At 40.9% G+C, this 21,243-nt stretch overlaps 1 protein-coding gene across 2 annotated transcripts in view; it reads right to left on the reverse strand.

Moving 5' to 3' along the window:
- Positions 1 to 21,243, reverse strand: part of FYTTD1 (forty-two-three domain containing 1) — a 67,201-nt gene that overhangs the window by 24,779 nt on the left and 21,179 nt on the right. For both annotated transcript variants that reach the window (XM_006869381.1, XM_006869382.1), the window contains exon 3: positions 2,128 to 2,276. In XM_006869381.1, the coding sequence (XP_006869443.1) occupies positions 2,128 to 2,276 (149 nt within the window). The remainder of the gene's footprint in view (positions 1 to 2,127; positions 2,277 to 21,243) is intronic.

Consider the following 21,243-nt stretch of genomic DNA (forward strand, 5'->3'; position numbering starts at 1 on the left):
AAAAACCTTAATTAAAAAAAAAAAAAAGAGCACAGGGTAAGGAATAGATACAGGATAGCTTGGGATGGGGGGGCCGGGGGCTGGGAGGGGCGGCAATACACAAGAACGGGGAGGGGAATGGCAGAACAAGGCTGATGGGAGAACAGTTAGGCAGGTTAGCAAGGGCTAAGTGGGACAGAGGTAAATGAAAATGCATGCACAACCTTGGAACAACAGGGCTCCGGGATACAGGGATTGAGGCACGGTTTGATGGGGTAAAAGAGGGGAACAGTGTTAAGATGCTTGGCTGTCTTTTGAATTCTGGTTTCCCTTGCTTACCATTGTAAAATAGACACTTGCCGGTGGGGAGAAAGGAACAGCCAGAAAGCTTTCAAGTCCATCTTCAGCCTATAACTGATTGGAATACCTTAAAAGGGGGCTAGAAGTTGCCCAGAGAAAGAGGCTTCCTGTGGAGCCTTTACATTGCATAAGACCATAGGTGGAATCCTGAACCCCATCCAGAACCGACTGAAGTAGGAAATTTCCACTGGAAAGGACGAGCAGACCAGCCTGGAGCAGCTAGAAGAACAGAAGATACTTCGTGAAAGAAAGACCGGCAGGAAAAATCCGAAACAGTATCGGCAGTCTGACTGATTACTACATGAACAAGTAAGCTGTTTGCCTGAGAGCCATCAAGGCAAGTGGTCAGTACCCCTCAGAGCAAACCCCCTTCCAAGACTGAGACTCAAGACTTCCAAGACCGAGCAGGCGTGTGGTCTGGCTGGTGGTGGTCACCAGTAAGGGAAGAGTGGGAGAATAAAAGCAATGAAGTTGCGAGTTGAACCCGACCACATTCAATAGACCCCTGTGAAACCGGGTAGAGACCTCGATGGCCAGCAATATGGCAAGACCCAGTGACTCCTGAGCCCAAAGGCAGTGACATGGCCACAGAGAACTAGAGTGTACAGTGAAGCATCCAGCTGATAGGAAGTGAGGGGAGATGCACAAGAACACCCATACTTGCAGATAGTACCCACTTGACCTGGCTTCGTTGGCTGGACGATCAGAACTCGACTAGGAGAAAAAAAAGAAAAAAAGAGTAACCTGCTACAATTTGATGAACTTTACCTATACTTATGGATGTCATAGCTCAAAAAAGGAAACAAATCTTTACAGCAACGATCACTCCCATCTTTACAGCAACAATCACTCCCACCTCCTTGGTACACAGGGCTGACAGGGTTGGGCGACATAAACACTGGCTACCCAAAATGGGGGGCCTATAAAGGCAAGAAGTAACTGGCTTACAAACTTTCAAGAGGGAGCCTAGTTCCAGACGGGGTGGGGGAAGATAGAATCACCACTGAATGATATCCAATCCGTTGGGACCTGGCTGGAGAAAGAAATAGGGATAAGACTTGTGGTACAATGGTGAATAATTGCCATCAGGTCTGACTGTGAGGTAGATGTTTTTTGACAAAGGAGGAGAGTGATTGGTTTTGCAGCCCAGGAGCGGAGGTCCCTGGGACCATCAAGTGAGAAGAGCAGAGAGCGGGACCCTACCCAGAAGGGGGGGTGGGCCTGTGTGGTGTACCTTTAGGGTTTTATGAAGATGCATGGAGGGGATTGTAATCATTGCAATGAAACGAAATATTATAGATGAGTGTAAAGCTGATGTTCTCCCATGTAAACCTCAAAATAAAAACTAAAAAACAAAAACATTATGCCAAATACTAGGTTACATATTAGTTTATTATTCCAGATAAAATGTAAATTATCTGAGGGAGGAAATGGGATGCGAATTCTTCCTAGGAAGACTGAAATGTTCTTCTAAAATTGACTGTGGTGATGACTGTACAATTGTAAATTTATATAATTCAATGAATTATACAATTTAAACAAGTAAATTTTATGGTATGTAAATTAAAGCTCAAAAAAGCTATTAAAATACACACATAGATATGGGCAAGCAGAAACCAGTTTAAAAAAAAAAAAAAAAAAATCAGAGAAGGTGGGGATTTAGGTTTTACACAAGCCCTACAGTAAAAGAAAATCAACCGACACAATGATCTTTCAAGTTCATTCACAGAAATATTAATACAAATAATGGAAAAAGGTTTCTCAACCTGGGTTAAGCTACCACCCTACCTTGTCACTTAAAGGTGGACGATTCATCGGACTAATTCCTTTCCGAATTCCAGTTGCTTTTCTGGCTGCAAGGCCAGTGATAAGTCCATAAGGACGTCTCTTTCCAGGCATTACTCTTCCTCTACGGCTCAGACTATTTTTACCAAAACCTACAGGAGAAAAAGAAAGGCAAAAAAAACATATTATAAATCTAGTAGCACAAGTGAGGATGGCACTCAGAGCAGAGAATACAAGGGTAAGTCAAGAAGTATTGCTACGAGGGACTTCTGGCAAGATGGTGGACTAGTTAGATGCACTACACAGACCCTCTACAACAAAGACATGAGAGATTAAATGAAACTGACACAGATAAAAATTCTGGAATCCTGAACTTCAGAGCAAAAGTTTGCAAAGTGGATTGAGTGCATTCTGGGAGAAGCTGAGTACGGACAATGAGAGAGGGAGACAGACTGGTGAACTACCAGTTGGGCATGGGCAACAATCTTGGGAGCAGCTTTGGCAGCAAAAGGTGGCCTGGCAGAGTAGACTCCTTCATTCCCCACATCACAATCCCATGGTGACCAGAGATGTGGTCACCTCCCACCCTCATCTCTCCCAGCTCAGGCCCTGCTCTCCAGGAGTTCGTAGCCATGTGGTTGGGAGCTACATTAGTGTGAAGCAAGAGCCAGTTCTGCTGCTTCAGTGTGCCACTCTGGTGCCCCACCTGAGTGCCTGGATTCAGGCGGGCTCAACGCCACACCTACAAAACCTGCAGAGCCATCACACCAGCATTTAATCAGTCACCCTGACCTTAGATGCCCTGTGGTCCTAACAGACACTGAAACCAGCTCCATCAAGGGCCACCATGAACTACTGCCGGACTGACTGCCCTGAACATAAAGAGGAAGGTCAGTAGAAACTCCATCTAGGGCCAGATACTTGCTGTCACTTCTCTCCCACACCTATCTTTTGAGTTTTCTTCTCTCCAAGTCAAACTACACTGCTTTTTTTGGTTTGCGTTTTGTTTTTTGCCTTTTCTTATTTGTTTTTGCTTGTCAATTCTTTTTCCTCCTTCATTTTCTCTTTCCATTCCCTTGAATTTTATTCTTTGTATTTCTGCTGTTGTCCTTTTTTTCTTGTTTCTCATTTTCCCCTTCTTCCTTTTGATCTTCACTACTGTATACTCTACTGTCTCTTTTCATCTTCCTGCTCTCTGGATTTTCTAAGTGTGTTTTTTTTCTCTTCCTTCTGTTTCTTATGTTTCTCTTCTATAGCTCCACTTTCCTATTCCTCTTCTCTTTTACTTATCCTTAAGTGTATGTATTTTTAAACTTATTTTTCTCTTCTATAGTACCATTTCCCTGTGTCTCTTAGTGGCACTGTAGGATCAGCAATGGACTGCGCACCACAAGGTCAAACAGTTCAAACCCACAAGTTGCTCCTCAGAAACACTATACAGGGTTGTTATAAGTCAGAACTGACTCGATGGTATTTAACAACAAAAACAACAACTTTAATATTTATACTTATTGCATTCTTTTTTTCTGTTTACTGCCTGTTTTTATATCTTGTTTCTCTTTTCATTATTGCTCCCTGTTTATTCTTGTGCATGTGGGAGGAAGGGCTTTCTCTTTGCCATCCAAAAGTAGACAGCAACTCTATCCACACAACCCAGCCACAACCATACCCTCTGCAGCTCCACCCACTAGGCAAGAGCTAGTAATATTCTTATACCACCTGATTAAAGATAGCAGCCAACACCAGGCAAACCCACCCTAAAATGAGATGCATGAATGGTGAACAAGAAAGTGTACACACATCCATTCTCTAACTATACACACAGGAGACATGAGAGCCTGAGAACACACCAACAGACAATCATCAATTAATACAAATATGGCAACTCCACCCACAATGCCCCAGAGACATCAATTTTAGCTCACACGAAAAAACAAGAGAGAATGACTCAAACAAATGACCAAGATATAGAGACAGAAAATGTTTCTCAGGAAGAAAAGGTACTGGAACTAAATGAAAAAGAATTCAAAAGAATGATGCTATTGTTAAGTGCCATCGAGTCGTTTCCGACCCATAGCGACCCTGTATAGGGTTTCTGAGGAGCAGCTGATGAACTTGAACTGCCAACCATGCAGTTCAAACAGTTTTGCAGTCTGGCACATTAACCCACAGCGCCACACCAGGACTCCAAAAGAATCATAGATAGCTTCAAAAGATCGATAGAAAGATCAAGAAAGGTAAGACTATAGTAAAAATGTTAGAAGAATTCAGGAAAATATTCAAAGAACAGACAAAACAAATTCAAAACTTGAAGCAATATACAACCTGCAGTTAGAAGGTCACAGAAATTGACAACACATTGAAAGAGAAAAGGGACAGATGTGAAGCAATGGAAGTCTGAATTAGTGAGCCTGAAGTGAAATCTCTCAATATTAGTATGCTAGAAGAACAATCAGAAAAAAGTTATGTGGAACACCATGAGGAAGAGCAAGTTATGGGTGACTGGAATTCCTGAACAGGAAGACACAACAAAATCAGAAAATAAAAAGAGAAAACTGCCAAAGAGTTGTTGAAATAAAACTTAGTCCTAACATCATGAAAGACGAGAAGATAACCACTCAAGAAGCTGAATGAACCCCAAACAGGATAGACCCCAAAAGAAAATCACCATGATGTATCATAATCAAGATCCTCCAAAACCAAAGACAAAGAAAGATTCCTAAGAGCAGCTCAGGAAAACTGAAGTTACCTACAAAGAAGTACAAATAAGACTAAGCTCTAATTCAAATCAAGGATCAAGCCTATTACCTCAGTATATAGGGTCAATAGGGGCGAGCAAGTTAGACATTGGCTATCTACTATAAAGGCATGAAGTATCTGGCTTACAAGTTTTTAAGAGGGAATTTAGTTTCAGAGCGAGCTGGGAAAGGCAGAATCCCGACTGAATAGTTTCCATATTGTCTAGGTGGGTCTGGTGAAAGGAGATGGCGATATGCCTCTTCTGATTCAATAGTGAGTAATTTTTATGACTAATTGAGATTGTCACAAGTGTAAAGGCAGAAGTTATGCGACAAAAAGAGGGGAGTAGTTAATCTTACATTGGAGGAACAGAGGACCTTAGGACTATCAAGGAAGAGAAGGAGTAGAAAGTGGGATCCTAACCAGAGACTAATGCAGAGGTGATAGCAGGGGAGATAGAGCATCTGAGGACTCCAGACTCAAGGGAAACAGAAAGGCTGTGTGCTGATGGGCAGGGGGCTGGTTTACAAAAGGTGCCCTTTGGGTGTTTAAATGATTATATAATCCTGAGTTTTTTTGTGTGTGCACATCCAAAAAACAAAAAAAAGAGGGAATAAAGGTAAATACTGTTAACCAGTGGTACATGGAGGGATTGTAATCATTGTAATGAAATAAGATATCATTGGTTGGGTGCAATATAAAAGCTTTTATGTTTTTTAAAAAAGGACTTTAACTCTGATTTTTTGGAAGAAATCATGCAGGCAAGGCTTGTATAGGATGATATACATAAACGCTGAAAGATAAAAAAATTGCCAAGCAAGAATCATATACCTAGCAAAGCCGTCCCTAAAATATAATGGTAAAATTAGCAGCTTTCTGATAATGATATTAATAAGTCTAACTACAACAAACATAAAGGATATTCTTTGGACTGAGAAATAATAGGAGACAATAACCTGAGATTAAGAGAGAACAAACAACAAACAAGATGGCAGATTGGGTAGAGAAGTGCAGTGAGGAGTTCTGTCAGCAACAACACAGAATACTGGACCAAGCAGGCTCAGGGCATGGTGCCAGAACTCTGAACCACATACATATAAAGGAATATTTAGAAGGTTAGAAGGCTTACAGCTAGGGGAATTAGTAGCAGAAGCAAGAAATCCATTGCTTTCTAATTAAAGATGCTCAGCTACTCCTAGAGCCACCATGGATGCATGACAGAACCAGGGAGATAAAGGTGTGGACATTCATGCTTTTGTATCTGTTCACTGGTCTCTTGCTGTCTGTGCACCTACATTCTGGGACAAGAGGGGGTGCCAAAGTGAGTGGACACGCCACCCACACTCCCCGAGGGTTATACTACGCATAAGCACAGATCTCCTCGAAATTAAAAGTGACAGGTTCCGCTTAAAACCAAACTGCAGTGTAAAACAGCCACAGCAGGCCCTGAACTGTTTGTCACTAAGAAAAAGGCCTGAACGGGGATTGTGGAGAGGAACAGGCAGGCTAAAAAGGTAATAGGCCAAAAATTAAATCCTGAGTTACGTCACAACAACCCACAGTGGCATCTCGAAATATTTCAGGAAGAAGAGTGAAAAGGAAAGCCCATCTCCTGATCACATCCACCTGGAGGCAATCAGAAACCATAAACAATACCAAAATACACACCCATCTAAGTATTAAGGCCACAGATAACTCTTGAATATGCCCCCAAAACTGAAACAGATGACCATATCAACACATGTCCAGAAATGAGATAAAGTGCCTGAGGCAAATGAGCTGGAAGGAGACCTACACTCCATACTGGAAGATGGGCAGGCTTTGGAAATGCCTGAGAAGAAATTCAGAAAAATGATTATAAGATGTATCAAAACACTATACAATGGAGTTGAGAAAAATAAGGAAGAAGTAAGGAAAGCACTACAGGCACAATCAAATAAGATAGATACAGCACTGGAAACAATTCAAAACCTACAGAAAGAGGTCCATATGATTAATAATAGAATATTAGAAATGGACAATACATTGAAATGTCAAGGGAGTAGAACTGAAGAGATAGAAGCCAGAACTCGAGAACTAGAAGATAAATCTCTCAACACTACTAAGACAGAAGAGCAAGCAGAAAAATGGATTAAAAAAATCTGAAGAAGGCCTAAGATTCATGTTGAACAACATAAAGAGGAATAACAAGAATTATCGGCATTCCGGAACAGGAAAAATATCAGAAGTCCACAGAAGAGATAGTTGAAGAGCTTTTGGAAGAAATCTTCCCTAACATCCTGAAAAGCGAAAAGATAAGCATTCAAGAAGCTCATCAAACCCCAGGAAGGATAGACCCTAAAAGATAATCACCAACACATATAATAATCAAGCTCTCCAAATTCAAAGATAAGGAGAGAATCCTTAAAGCAGCTAGGGAAAACAGAAGTGTAACATACAAAAGCAAGCAAATCAGATTAAGCTTGGATCTCTCAACAGAAACCATGCAGGCAAGAAGGCAATGGGGAGACATACATAAAACCCTGAAAGACAAAAAAAAAAAATGCCAACCAAGAATCCTCTACCCAGCAGAACTCTCCATCAAATACAATGGTGTCATCAAAATATTCCACGATAAACAGAAACTAAGGGATTTTGCCAAAGCCAACCCTGCTATGAAAAATAACCTAAAGGAAGTTCTGTGGACTGAGAACCAACAAGAACAGAAAACAACCAAAGAATGATTATATGTGGCAGCATCACCCTGAACTCAAAAGACAAATGGAAGAGTAAAGAGCACAATAAAATTATAAGAATAGAGGATCTGGGAGGCCAGTCTATGATCTAAACAATTACAATGTGAAAGAAGGTAAACACAGAGGAACAGAGATCCAGGTGGTGAGAAGGTCAGGCAGATTACAAGATAAAAATAGACTGTCTTAAATAAAGGGAAGAGTTAAAGGAATATAAAAGTAACCACAACAGTGGTGTTGGGGTAGGGGATTTAGTTAGAGTGCTGGGAGGACAATACAAGAAGGGGGAGGAGATGCAAGAAAAAGATAGGGGAACACAGAGATAGGTTTGCATGGGCTAAGTGGGACAGAGGTAAATAGTGATGCATGCTCAATCTTGGAACAACAGGGCTCTATGATACAGGGATCTAGGCATAGTTTGAAGAGGGGAAATAATACTAAAATGCTTGACTATCTTATGAATATTGGTTTCCCTTGCCTACTATTGTAAAATAGTTGATTGGGACAGAAAGGAACGTTGGGAAACATGATTACAGAAAACTTGTAAGCCCATCTTCAGCCTGTAACTGAATGGAATACCTAAAAGGGGTTCTAGAACTTGCTCAATTAAATAGACCTCGTGCAAAGCCTTTGCAGAGTATAGGAACTTAGGTGGAATCCTGAGTCCCATCCAGAACCTTATGAGGTGGGACATTCCCACTAGCAAGGACAAGCAGACCAGCCTGGGACAGCAAGAACAACAGAAGATACATCTTCAAAGAAAGATCATCAGGAAGAACCCAAAACAAAAACGTCAACATGACTTGGCTTATTAAAGAATAAGCAAGCTGTTTGCCAGGATGCCATTAAGGCAAGCAATCAAGTTCCTTCAGGAAAAACTTCCCTCTAAGACTGAAATTCAAAGGGAACACACGAACAGGCATGTAAAGCTTGCTGGTGACCACACTGGTCTACTGGTGAGTGGAAGAGGCGGAAAGGCAGCAGTGAAGTAATGGGCTGAGTTAAACCACAGTCCATTGACGAGATGAGAGAGAGAAGAGGAATGGCTGGTTGTTCCAAAGTGTACTGAGACCTGGGACACTTGAGCCCATGGACAAGGACATACATAGCCACTGAGGGCTAGAGCTGAGAGTGAAGCATCCATCTGATATAAAGTGAGAGGAGATGCACAAGAACACCCAAACTTGCAGACAGTACCCATTTGACCTAGCCTTGATGGCTTGACAATCAGAACTCGACTAGAGGAAGATTACAAAAACAAAACAAAACAAAAAAACCAAACATTTTTTCCATAAAGGAAACAAGTGTAAATTGCTACAATTTGATGAACCTGAGGGATACTCATGAAGGTAGTAACTCTAAATATTAACAGAGAGGGAAGGAATCTTTACATCTAAAATGAGAGGGTGATAAAGGTATGAAGTGACTGGCTTACAAGTTTTCAAGAGGGAGTTTAGTTTAAGAGTATGTGGGGAGGGGTAGAAAGAGTCACCACTGAATAGTTTTCATCTTGTCTAGATGGGTCTGGTGAAAAGAGATGGGGATAAGAATCCTATTATTCAATAGTGAATAATTGTTATCATGACTAATTGCTACTACCACAATTGTAATGGTAGCAGTTTTGTAACAACAACAGGGGAGTGCCTAATCTTACCATCCGAAACAGAAGACCCTAGGACCATCAAGGGAGAAGAGCACAAGCAGAATGCGGGACCTTATCCAGAGAAGCAGTGACACCAGAGACAGAGGCAGAGATGGGGTCATGCAGAGGGGGAGCTGCTGAGGACTCTGGATTCATGGGAAGAGAGGGACTAAGGGCTGCTGGCCAGGAGGCAGACTCGTATAATGTGCCCTTTGGAGGTGTAAATTATTATGTATGCGTGAGTGTGTTTTGTTAGGTTTTAAAAAAGTTAAAGTGAATAGAGAAATACTGTTAACTGATGGTACATGGAGGGAATTATAATCATTTAACGAAACAAGGTATATGATTTGTTGAATGTAAAACTGATGATCTGCCCTGTAAACTTTTACTCAATCAATCTACAATAAAAACCTTAATAATAAATAAATAAATAACCTGAGATTACCAAATCCGCTACACAATACCTCCTGTAATTGCTCAAGAACAAAGATGTTATTTTCAGACCTGAGGAGTGCCTGACCCAAGCCAAGGTATTTTCAATTGCATCATATGATTGAGAGAGTTGGGCAGTGAATATGGCAGACCATAAAAAAATCAATGCATTTTAATTGTGGTGTTAAGAGAATATTCAAAGTACCAGGCAATGCCAATAGAACAAGCATATCTATGCTGGAGGAAGTGTAGCTAAAATGCTCCTTAGAAGTCAGGATGGTAATACTTTGTCATGTTATCAGGAGAACTCCCATCATGCTTGCTAAAGTGGATGGTCAGCAAAAAAGATGCTAATGTAACAACTGAGGAGGGCACAGGGCCAGATTATTTATTTCTATTGTGTACAGGGGTGATATGACCAGCAAGTGACTCAACAGCACTTAACAACAGGGGATATTAAAATGCTTAAGTAAATTAAAACAGGTGAAATTAATTTCAGTTTTATTTAACTTAGTATAGCCAAATGTTATAATTTCAACATAAAATTTGTATAAAATTATTTTATAGTCTTTATAACGCTTCGATTCAGATAGTTGCAGTTCAAGTACTCAAGTACACACGTGGCTGTTGGCTACAATACAGTAGAGAAACTCTAGAATGTTATTTGTTGACAAAGTAATGAGAAAGAACAATAATGAAGACAGGACGTGTGAAAATCCTCTAAAACAGTCACAGAACCATTTCTTTTCTTTTCTATGTTTTGTTCTGTATTGTGTGATAGTTTACATGGGAGAACATTAGTTTTACATTCATTCTATCATACATCGTTTCATTGCCATAGTTATCATCCCATCCATGCGTCATCACCCAACCAAAGGGTATACCCTGCAAGCACCCTCCCTCGGTCCTCAGCACACAGCCCCTCTCCCTCTCTGGGTCTAGAGTCCCCAGGTGTGCCACCTCTCCACATCATTGTCTCTGCCTCTATCTCAAGCATCACTGCTTCTCTGGGTAGGGTCCCGCTCGCTGCTCTTCATTGATGGTCTCAGGGCCCTCTGCTCCTAGACTGAAAAGTTAATCACTCTCCTCTCCTTGCTATAAAACGTCCACCTTTACATTTTCAACCCTTACAATCAGTCCTGATAACAATTACTCACTATTGCATCACAAGAGACCTATCTGCATTTCATTTCATCAGCCCTTCCTGGGCAGGCTGGATACTATTCACTGGAGACTCTACCTTCCTCCACACCCTTTGAATCTAGGTTAGAACCATTTCTAAGGTGGCTTATTGCCTTTGAATATGGAAGTGTCTTAAACTAATTTAAACATTGTTGTTGTTGTTGTTATGTGCCGTGGAGTCGATTCCGACTCATAGCGACCCTATACAGGGTTTCTGAGGCTGTAAATCTTTATGGGAGCAGAACGCCTCATCTTTCTCCCGCGGAACAGCTGGTAGTTTCGAACTGCTGACCATGAGGTTCCCAGCCCGATTCGTAACCACTACGCTACCAGAGCTCCTGTATAAACATATATATAAATAAAACACCTGCAGCACCTTCCATTCCTGGTGTGGTGCTGTAGATCAGAACTGGGCTGCAAACTACAAGGTCAATAATTCAAACTCACCAGCAGCTACTTGGAAACCCGATATAGGTTCCTGTGAGTTGGAACCGACTCAACAGTACATAACAACCTTCCACTCTGCTTAAGAAATAGTATGCCAGGGGTATGGCAAAAGATTCTTGTTGGAAGCTTCATCTTTTCCCCCTGGAACAGCTGGTGGGCTCAAACCACTGACCTTGTGGCTAGCAGTCTAGTGCTTATCTTAAAGAGCCACAGCACTCACCAAGTAGTTTCATAGTCAAAGCTAAATTTCTTTGCTGTAGAGTTTTTCTCAAAGCTACTGTGTGTTATGAAGTATGCATTGAAGGAGGGTGAAGTGATAAGTATATCATTCCCAAACTTATCGGACTCCAAACTATTTTGTGTGAATCATTTAATGGTATTTTCAGACCAGAGCTTAACAAAACAGTCTGAAACACACCTGTAATGTTATGATGGTTGACCACTTAACAATTTATTGCCTTTCAGCTCCAAAAACACCCTTTACTGTCCTACTTCTTAGACTTAGCTCTGTTGCCAACTGACACAATATGCTAAAATAGAGTGCTAGAGGGACTCTATAGGTAGAAGGGACTTTTCTTCCTGGTTCCAGTGTACTCAAGGCTTGTTTCTGTGGCAGAGGACACCCACAGTGGTACTCATCTTTAGGGTTGAGAGTAGGGTGTGTCAAGAGAGGAACCTTGGGTTTAAAACTTGACAGTGAGGGCCACCTTGTATTTTGTATCCTAAGCTTCTGTCTTGCCTCACTCTAGTCCTGGCCACTCATCCTCCAGTGAATATCAGCTATACTGCTACACTGGTGGTTGCCCAGTGAGTTAACTAGTAAGGCACCTCAGCAAGTTTCTCCACCATTCAGCAGGTATACACCACCCTCTCCAAAGAGATGTGGAATTTAGGGGGTTGGAGAACTCTTCCAGATTTATTCTTCCTTGGAGTGCTCTGTTTCAGTCCTAAAGATACTGATTTTTCCCATTCTTGTCATTCCTGTATTCTTTACCTCTTACTGGAGCCCTGCTAGCAGTGGTTAAGTACTTGGCTGCTAACTGAAAAGTCAGTGGTTTAAACCCATCAATGACAGTCTTCTTCTGCAAAGACTGTTGTTAGATATCATCAAGTTGGCTCCAACTCAAAACAAACCACCACCAAGTTCTTTGCCATCCTCACATTCTCTGCTACATTTGACACAGGGTTTAGATCGAGGTTAAGTCATGGCTGGTGAAGCAAAATCAGAAAAGACCTGAATTCTAAAGTTTGAGTGAAGCAGAACAATAGTAAGAATAGGAAGAATATAGGTCAAAGCACTGGAATAGGAGACTCAGAAGAGGCACAGTGAGCCCTTCCAGGAGCCTAATGTGGGAGAGTGAATTATTGCCAGGACTATGGAGAGTGACACACATTCGAAGTGGTACAGGTGGTCACTATCTTTGAGCTGGGCACCATTTCCAACTCTACCGTTCAAGACATGAGGTTGCTAAGCTACATGCACATTGCCCTTAATTTCTAAGAGAGAGATAAAAGCAGGGTGTCAGCCCATTATTTTTCCCATTCCAGTTCACCCACATTTACAAATTCAGGTCCCATCCATGTGGTTTCACTTCATCAGTCATGAGTAAACCAGGAAGCACCGGTCTGAAGCCCTGATTTGAGCCCATTGTTGCAGGCACTATGTTAATACCTCTCACTAAAGGTCTTCCTCTCTTTCACTGACCCTCTAAACTTCATCAAGCATGAGGACCTTCTCCAGGGACTGGTTCAATAAAGGAAGTGAGACAATCTCTCATGAAACTTAAAAATTCTATGGGGAAGTTCTACTCTGCTACATAGGGTCACTATGAGTCAGAATAGATTCAATGGCACCAGGATAGGTTTGGGTTTTACCCGTTAGTAAGTAATCACTTAAGATAATAATTCTTTGTATTAAATTTCCCATTTAAATTACCGTGTGGTTTGTCTCCTGAATGGACTCTGACTAATGCACTGTCCTGCAGACATCATAAGCCTGGAGTTTTCTCCCATATAACCTCTCCTATTTGTTTTTTTTTGTTGTTGTTTTTTTGTTTTGGGGGGAGGTGGGTATTATGTTGTAGGAAGGGCTTTAAAATGCTCATGGAAAAATTCCATTATCTTTCAGTTCCATTTTGCCATGAACTTTCTGAAGCCCCTTCATGCACATCTTCAATCACATCTTTCTATAACTAAACATGTGGAGTCCTGGTGTGGCGCTGTGGGCTAATGAGCTGGACTGCGAAATCGGTTTGAACCATAAGGTTGGTGGATCAAGTTCACCAGCTGCTCCTTGGAAACCATAAACAGGGTCGCTATGGGTGGGAACCAACTCAACAGCACTTAACAAGAACAATATTTATACATGAAGGAGTGATGCTAGCGTAGTGGTTACAAGTTGGCCTGTTAACCTCAAGGTCAACAGTTCAAAACTACCAGCTGTTCTGAGAACAAACAAGATGGCGGATCGGGTGGAAGTGAAGTAAGGAGCTCCGTCAGCAACAACACAGAATACAGGACCAAGCAGGATCAGGGGATGGTGCCAGAATTCTGAACCACATATAAAGGAATATTTAGAAGGTTGGAAGGCTCACAACTAGGGGAATTTGTAGCAGAAGCAAGAAATCCATTGCTTTCTAATTCAAGACGCTCAGCTGCTCAGGAGCTGCCATCTTAGTTGAGACCAAGCGGGGGAAGGATCTGAATAGCCACGGACGCCTGATAGAACCTCGAAGATAAAGGTGTGGACATTCTTTTCTTTTGGTATCTGTTCATTGGTCCCTTGCTGTCTGCACACTTCCATTCTGGTGACTATAGTGGTTCCTGAGCTACACCCCAGCCCCACCCTCGGAGGGTTCTACTACGCATGTGCATAGATCTCCTCAAAATTTAAAGAGACAGTTTCCACTTAAAACCAAACGACCACAGCCGGCCCTGAACTGTTTATAACTAGAAAAAAGGCCTAAAAAGGGATTGTGGAGAGGGACAGGCAGACTAAAAAGGAAATAGGCCAAAAATGAAATCCTAAATTATATCAAAACAACCAACAGTGGCATCTTGATATTTCTCAAGAAGAAGAGTGAAAAGAGAAGCCCGTTTCCTGATCATATCTACCTCTTGGTCCAGGTACAGATTCCTCATGAGCACAATTAAGTGTTCTGGAATACTAATACTTCGCAATGTTGTCCGTAGCTTCACGATCCACACAATCGAAAGCCTTTGCATAGTCTATAAAGCACAGGTAAACCTCTTTCTGATAGATGTTTAGATTAACAGAAATACAACATTTAGGACAGATAGAATGTTCGTACACTGTGAAAAACATAGTAAATGTCATTCAACAATCTGTGTAGAAATTGCTGAACAGAAGCCTAAATTGCTGCTTACACCTTCACTGAAAACACAATAAAATATAGTTAAAAAAAGAAAAGTGAAAACCCAGTGGAGCATAGTTCTACTCTGACACACATACAGTTGCCATGAACTGATGGCAGTAACTGAATTACTGGGTAATACAAATTCAATAAGATTTGAGTAATGAGGCAGACATGGAAGATTCCAGGTTGTAGTAACAAGGTTGACTACAGTCAATCTGGGGAAAAGGATAACACGTGAATGGATGAGGTGGATGGCTTTAAATGGGGACAGAGATTGCAACAAGATGCAATTACTTAAACCTATATATTTTGGCTGACTAGAAGAGGGAGAGGAAAGGCTGTAAGACCATTTCAGATTATACTGTAGCACTCCAATACAACGTGAAAAAGGACTGGGACCAGAACAAAGATGTATGAAAATATTCCAAAAGAATAAATGACACATCCAGATCTACAGAGATGGGAAATTCCCACTTGAAAGGACAAGCAGACCAGCCTGGAGTGGCTAGAAGAACAGAAGATACTTCTTGAAAGAAAGACCTATAGGAAAAATACAAAACAACATAGGCAGACTGACTGTTCCTACAAGAACAAGCAAGTTGCTTGCCCAGGAGACATCAAGGCAAGAGGTTGGGTCCCCCCAGTGTAAACCCCCTTCCAAGACTAAGATTCAATGGGAATACATGCTCTGATTGGTGATCACACTCGTCACTGATAAGGGGAGGTTAGGGAAAAACAGCAATGAAGCTGCAAGCTAAGCCCTACAATGTTCAATAGACTTCCGTGAACCTGGGTGAACACCTGGTTGGCCAGCAGTGTGGCAAGACCTGGGGACTCTTGGGCCCAAAATCAGTAACATAGCCACAGAGGACTAGAGTGGAGAGTGAAGCATCCAGCTGATAAGAGAGGGGATATGCACAACAACACCCACACTTTCATATAATACCCACTGACCTGGCTCAGTGACTGGATGACCAGAGCTCAACCAGAAAAAGCAAGAAGAGGAAAAAAGAGTAATCTGATACAATTTGATGAACTTGACCTACACCTATGGATGCAGTAGCTCAAAAGAGGGAGCAAATCCTTACAGCAAGGATCATTCCCACCTCCTCCTCCATACACAGAGTAGACAGGGATGGGCAACTTGGACACTGGATACCCAAAATGGGGGGGCTACAAAAGCAAGAAGTGACTGGCTTACAAGCTTTCAAGAGGGAACCTAGATTCAGAGAGCGTGAAGGAAGGTAGAATCTCCACTGAGTAGTATCCAATCTGTCTAGGAGGAACTGATGAAATGCAGATGGGTCTCTTGTGATACAATAGTGAATAATTGTTATCAGGACTGATTGGGAGGGTTGGAAATGTAAAGGTAGACGTTTTGTAGCAAGGAGGGGAGTGATTAACTTTGCAGTCTAGGAGTGGAGATCCCTGGGACCATCAAGGGAGAAAAGCGGAGAGCGGGGCCCTACCCAGAGAATCAGTGATGCCTGAGATGGAGGCAGAGACGATGACGTGGAGAGATGGAGCTATTGGGGACTTTAGACACAGAGAGGGAGAGGGGCTTGTAGTGTATACCCTTTGGTTGGTTGATGATGCATGGAAGGGACTATAACCATAGCAATGAAACGATAAACAATAGGATGAATCTAAAACTAATGTTCTACTGTGTAAACTATCACATAATTCACAATAAAACATTTAAAAAAATGAGTAATTAGAACAAAGGAAAATATTTTTTTTAAAGGAGAAAAATTAGTTATTTCAAGAAAAGTTTCAAGTTTAGATGTGAAAGGCAGTTGTTTCATGGACAGAAATAAAACTGATTCACAGAAACAAGTATGTGATAGAATTCTATCTCTGGGTGGTACCTTCTATTTCGGACTGTTATGATACACTGTTCCCAGAGTCATCACCCTTTCCACTATCTTTAATTTCCCTCATCAGTGGCTTCTTCCCCGCTCTGCGTTCTAGCAGATTTAGATCCTTTCTTTCTACCATTGAATGAATTTCACTTATCTATAATCTGTTTCCGCTGTATTTCTATTCTTCACTTTCATTGTAATGTTTCATAAGAATGATTTATACATAATGCCCTGATTCTCTCTCTTCTTAACCCTCATAACTGCCTTACCTTCTGGTAAGTACTATTAACAAAGGTATTAAAGACACCATCCAATGCAATAGTCTTTCCTCAGTTTTCATTCCACTTAACATATCTAAAGAGTTTTCTTCTCTACTTCCAACCAGAATCTCCTCATTCTCATTACTTCAACTACCACTACCCCTATGGAGAAGGAGCTCTAGTGGAATAGTGGGTTGCTAAGTGCAAGGTCAGCATTTCTAATCTACCAACCACTCTATAGCAGAAAGATGAGGCTGGCTTTCTATTCCTGTAAAGATTTACAGTCTCGGAAACTCTATACAGGGTCGCTGTGAGATGGAACCAACTTCACAGCACATAAACACCACTACCACTCCTATGAAGATTCTTTCACATTCTCAGTGTCATGAGGGCACACATTTAATACTAGCTATGTACCAGCACTTAAAACAAAAAAATCCACAAACCCAGATTCTGGTTCAGTAAAAAGTGGGTGCAGCCACAAGAACTATCTATTTTTATAAATTTCCACAGGTGCAACCAAAGAACAACTAAAACCATCTTCAAACTTTTAGCTCAGATTCTTCATGAGTTTTCCACAAGCATACAACAAACACATCTTGATAATTTCATTAGTTTGATAATTTGAAGAATTAAAGAAGATTTTCTGGGAAAAGTAATGTCATATAGAGTATATCATATTACAAAGAATGTATCATATTACAGACTTCTTTCCAAAGCAACATACAAATCTCCTGCCTTTTCTATCTCTAAAAGGAACAGCATTCTCAAACTTTTTGGATTGGGGACCTTTTTATTACTCTTGAAAATTATTGAGGGCCCCAGAGTTTCTGTTTCTGTGGTTTATGATTATTGATATTTACCATACTAGAAATGGAAAACTAAGAAATTTTTCATCTATTTACTATTTCATTAAGAAAACAAACCTATTGTAACCTATTACGTGTAATGTAAATAACATTTTTAATGAAAGAAAAATTATTTTCCAAAGCAAAACAAAAATGAATAGGAAGAATGGCATTGTTCGCAAATCTCTTTAATATCCAGCTTAATAAAACATGTTAGATTCTCTTACCTGTTTTTACATTCAATCTGTTCTATTTAATGTAATGCAGTACCTGTAAAAGTTCACTACACACTCACAAGAGAATAAGCACAATGCCTTATTTTACTATAATATAGTTTTTACCTAAATCTTAAAGACTTCTCCAAGAATTCCCATATCATTTTTCTCTTTTCTTTTTTTGTCCTTAGAAACTCTTATGTCAAGGGCTGACTTTCAACTGATTGCAGCAACGGAGCTGCTTTGACCCAGATAATATTTTGAGACTCACTGCTGTACAGTATTCCACAACTGAAAGGACTTAGCTATTTCTACAAGTATTAATTATTGAGAGCCCAAATTAAATTTTGGCTATTTCATTCACTTATTTGTTCCACCATCAGAAAACATTTGAGTTATCTGCCAAGGACTCTCAGTCCTACCAGGTTCTCTTAATTCTAATTAACATCCTCATTGACAGCATAAGGTAGAAATCTGCACTTTTCCTAATCAACTAGAATTTTACACAATCCCACATCTCTCTGCACATTCAACAGGAGCTGTTCTATTTTAGCACATCTCATGTAAGTGGAGAAGATACAAGTATAAACACAATCTTAGGAGATCCCAACCTGTTCCCAGATGACATTTATCTCAAGGATCAGATCGCATATAAAAGGAAACCCTTTCTAATCCTGTTATGACCCAAATCATATTTCACCATATCCATTAAATCACTTTTAATCATTTCAGCACAAAATCGTAATCTAAAGTCCTATTTGAATTTCCCTTTTGATATTTTTCACACTGTACTTTTCTTGTGGTTATCTGCATGTTATAGTAATTATTTACTTCTGCTACAATAAATTAATTCACTGAAGTAAAACACCTAAATTTTACATAATCCCAGAATAAGGCCAGTTCAGAGTACTTATCAGGTTTTTAATACAAGGTTAGCATAAATGAAAATATTTCTGGATTCTATAAACTCTGAACATTTATTTTAAAACAAACCACATATAAAATATGGCATGCTGCGTGAATAAAGAAATTATAAAAAAAAGAAATCTGTACCCCATCCAAGACTAAGACTCAAGGAGAATACACAAGTAGGCATGTGGTCCTGCTGCTGACCACGTTGGTCACCGATAAGGGGAAGTAGGGAAAAACAGCAAGAAAATTGTGAGCTAAGTCTGACCACATTCAACAGACTTCTGTCAACCTGAATTGAGACCTGGTTGGCCAGCAGTATGGCAAGACCTGGAGAGATTCCTGGGCACAGGGACATGGCCACAGAGGACTAGAGCGGAGAGTGAAAAGTCCAACTGATATGAAGTGAGGGGAGATGCACAAGAATACCCATACTTGCAGATAGTACCCTGGCCTGCAGATTGACCTGGCTTCAACTCAACTAGAAAAAGACAGTAATCTGATACAATCTAATGAACCTGACCCTACACCTATGGATGCAGGCGCTCAAAAAAGGGAACAAATCTTTGTAACGAAGATCATTCCCATCCCTTCAGTACACAGGGCTGACAGGGATGGGCAACTCAGACATTGGCTACCCAAAATGGGGGTGCTACAAAGCCAAGAAGTGACTGGCTTACAAGCTTTCAAGAGGGAGCCTAGTCCCAGAGGGTGCAAGGCAAGGTAGTATCTCCACTGAGTGGTTTCCAACCTGTCTGGACGAGGCTGATGAAAGGAGATGGGGATAAGACTCTTGTTGTTCAATAGTGAATAATTGCTATCAGAGGGTTGGAAATGTAAAGGTGGATGTAACAAATGGTGGGTAGTGCTTGATTTTGCAGTTCAGGAGTGGAGGTCCTTGGGACCATCAAGAAGAGCCCGCTGGATCTATGTTCCCTCTTTAAAGTTTGTAAGCCAGTCATTTCTTGCCTCTGTAGCCCCCCTGCTCCATTCTGGGTAGCCAATATCCAAATTGTCCATCCCTGTCCTCTCCGTGTGTGGAGGGGGCAGAAAATACTTCTTGAAAGAAAGACCAGTGTTGAAAAAACAGACTGTTTGGCTGTGACAATATCAAGCAGGCTATTTGCGTTGGAGCCATCAAGTCAGCCACTCAGGGTAAATCCCTTCCTAAGACTAAAACTCAAAATACCTAGCCAAGAAGGCTCAGGGGATGGTGCTGGAACTCTGAAACACATATAAAGGCGTATTTGGAGGATTGGAGGTCTTACAGGTATGGGAATTTGTAGGAGAATCAAAAAATCCATTGTTTTCTAATTCAAGATGCTCAGCTATTCCCGGAGCTGCCATCTTGGGAGAGAACATCTTGATTTTATCAGGATTGATATCAAAATTTAAAGTGACAGTTTTGACATAAAACCTAACGGCCACTACTCATCTGTCTGTCGTGCTGTGGTGGCTTGAGTTGCTGTGATTCTGAAGGCTATGCCACCAGTATTTTAAATAACCAGCAGGGTCACCCATGGTGGACAGGTTTCAGATGAGCTTCCAGACAAAGACAGACCAGGAAGAAAGAGTGACAAACTACTTCCGAATCATTAGTCACTGAAAACCTTATGAATAGCAGAGAAACACTGTCAGATACAGGGCCGGAAAATGAGCCCCTCTGGTTGGAAGACACTCAAAATGCGACTGGTAAAGAGATGCCTCCTCAAAGTAGAGCTGACCATGATGACGTGAAAGGAGTTAAGTTTGTGGGAGAGAAGCCCATAAAACCTTTATTTGCTGATGGGGCACAACTCAAAATGAAGGGAAACAGCTGTAAACATCCACTGAAAATCGGAACATGGAATGTAAGAAGTATGAATCTGGGAAAACTGGAAGTTGTCAAAAATGAAATGGGAGCATAAACATCGATATCCTAGGCATTAGTAAGCTGAAATGGACTGCTTTTGGCCTTGTTGAATCTGACAACAACATGGTTTACTATGCCAGGAATCACAAATTGAAAAGGAATAGTGTTGCACTAACCGTTACAAAGAACATATCCAGATCAGTCATGCAGTACAATGCTGTGATGGGATAATATCCATGCACTATAGGGAAGCCCAGTTAACACCACTATTATTCAAATTTATGCACCAACCACTAAAGCAAGTGAAGATGAAATAGGAGAATTCTACTAACTTATTCAATCTAAAATCAATCAATCAGGATGTATTGATCATTACTGATGATTGGGAAATATGGCCTTGGTGATAGAAATGATGCTGGAGAATACACGATAGAATTCTGCAAAACCAATGATTTGTTTATTTCAAATACCTTCCTTAAACAGCATAACAGATGACTACACACATGGACCTCGCAAGATGGAGCACATAGAAATCAAATTGACTACATCTGTGGAAAGAGAAGATGGAAAAGCTCCATATCATCAGGGAAAACAAGGCCAGGGGCAGACTGTGGAACAGACC

Source organism: Chrysochloris asiatica, unplaced genomic scaffold (assembly GCF_000296735.1).
Source record: "Chrysochloris asiatica unplaced genomic scaffold, ChrAsi1.0 scaffold00130, whole genome shotgun sequence".
In the NCBI taxonomy this organism is placed as follows: domain Eukaryota; kingdom Metazoa; phylum Chordata; class Mammalia; order Afrosoricida; family Chrysochloridae; genus Chrysochloris; species Chrysochloris asiatica.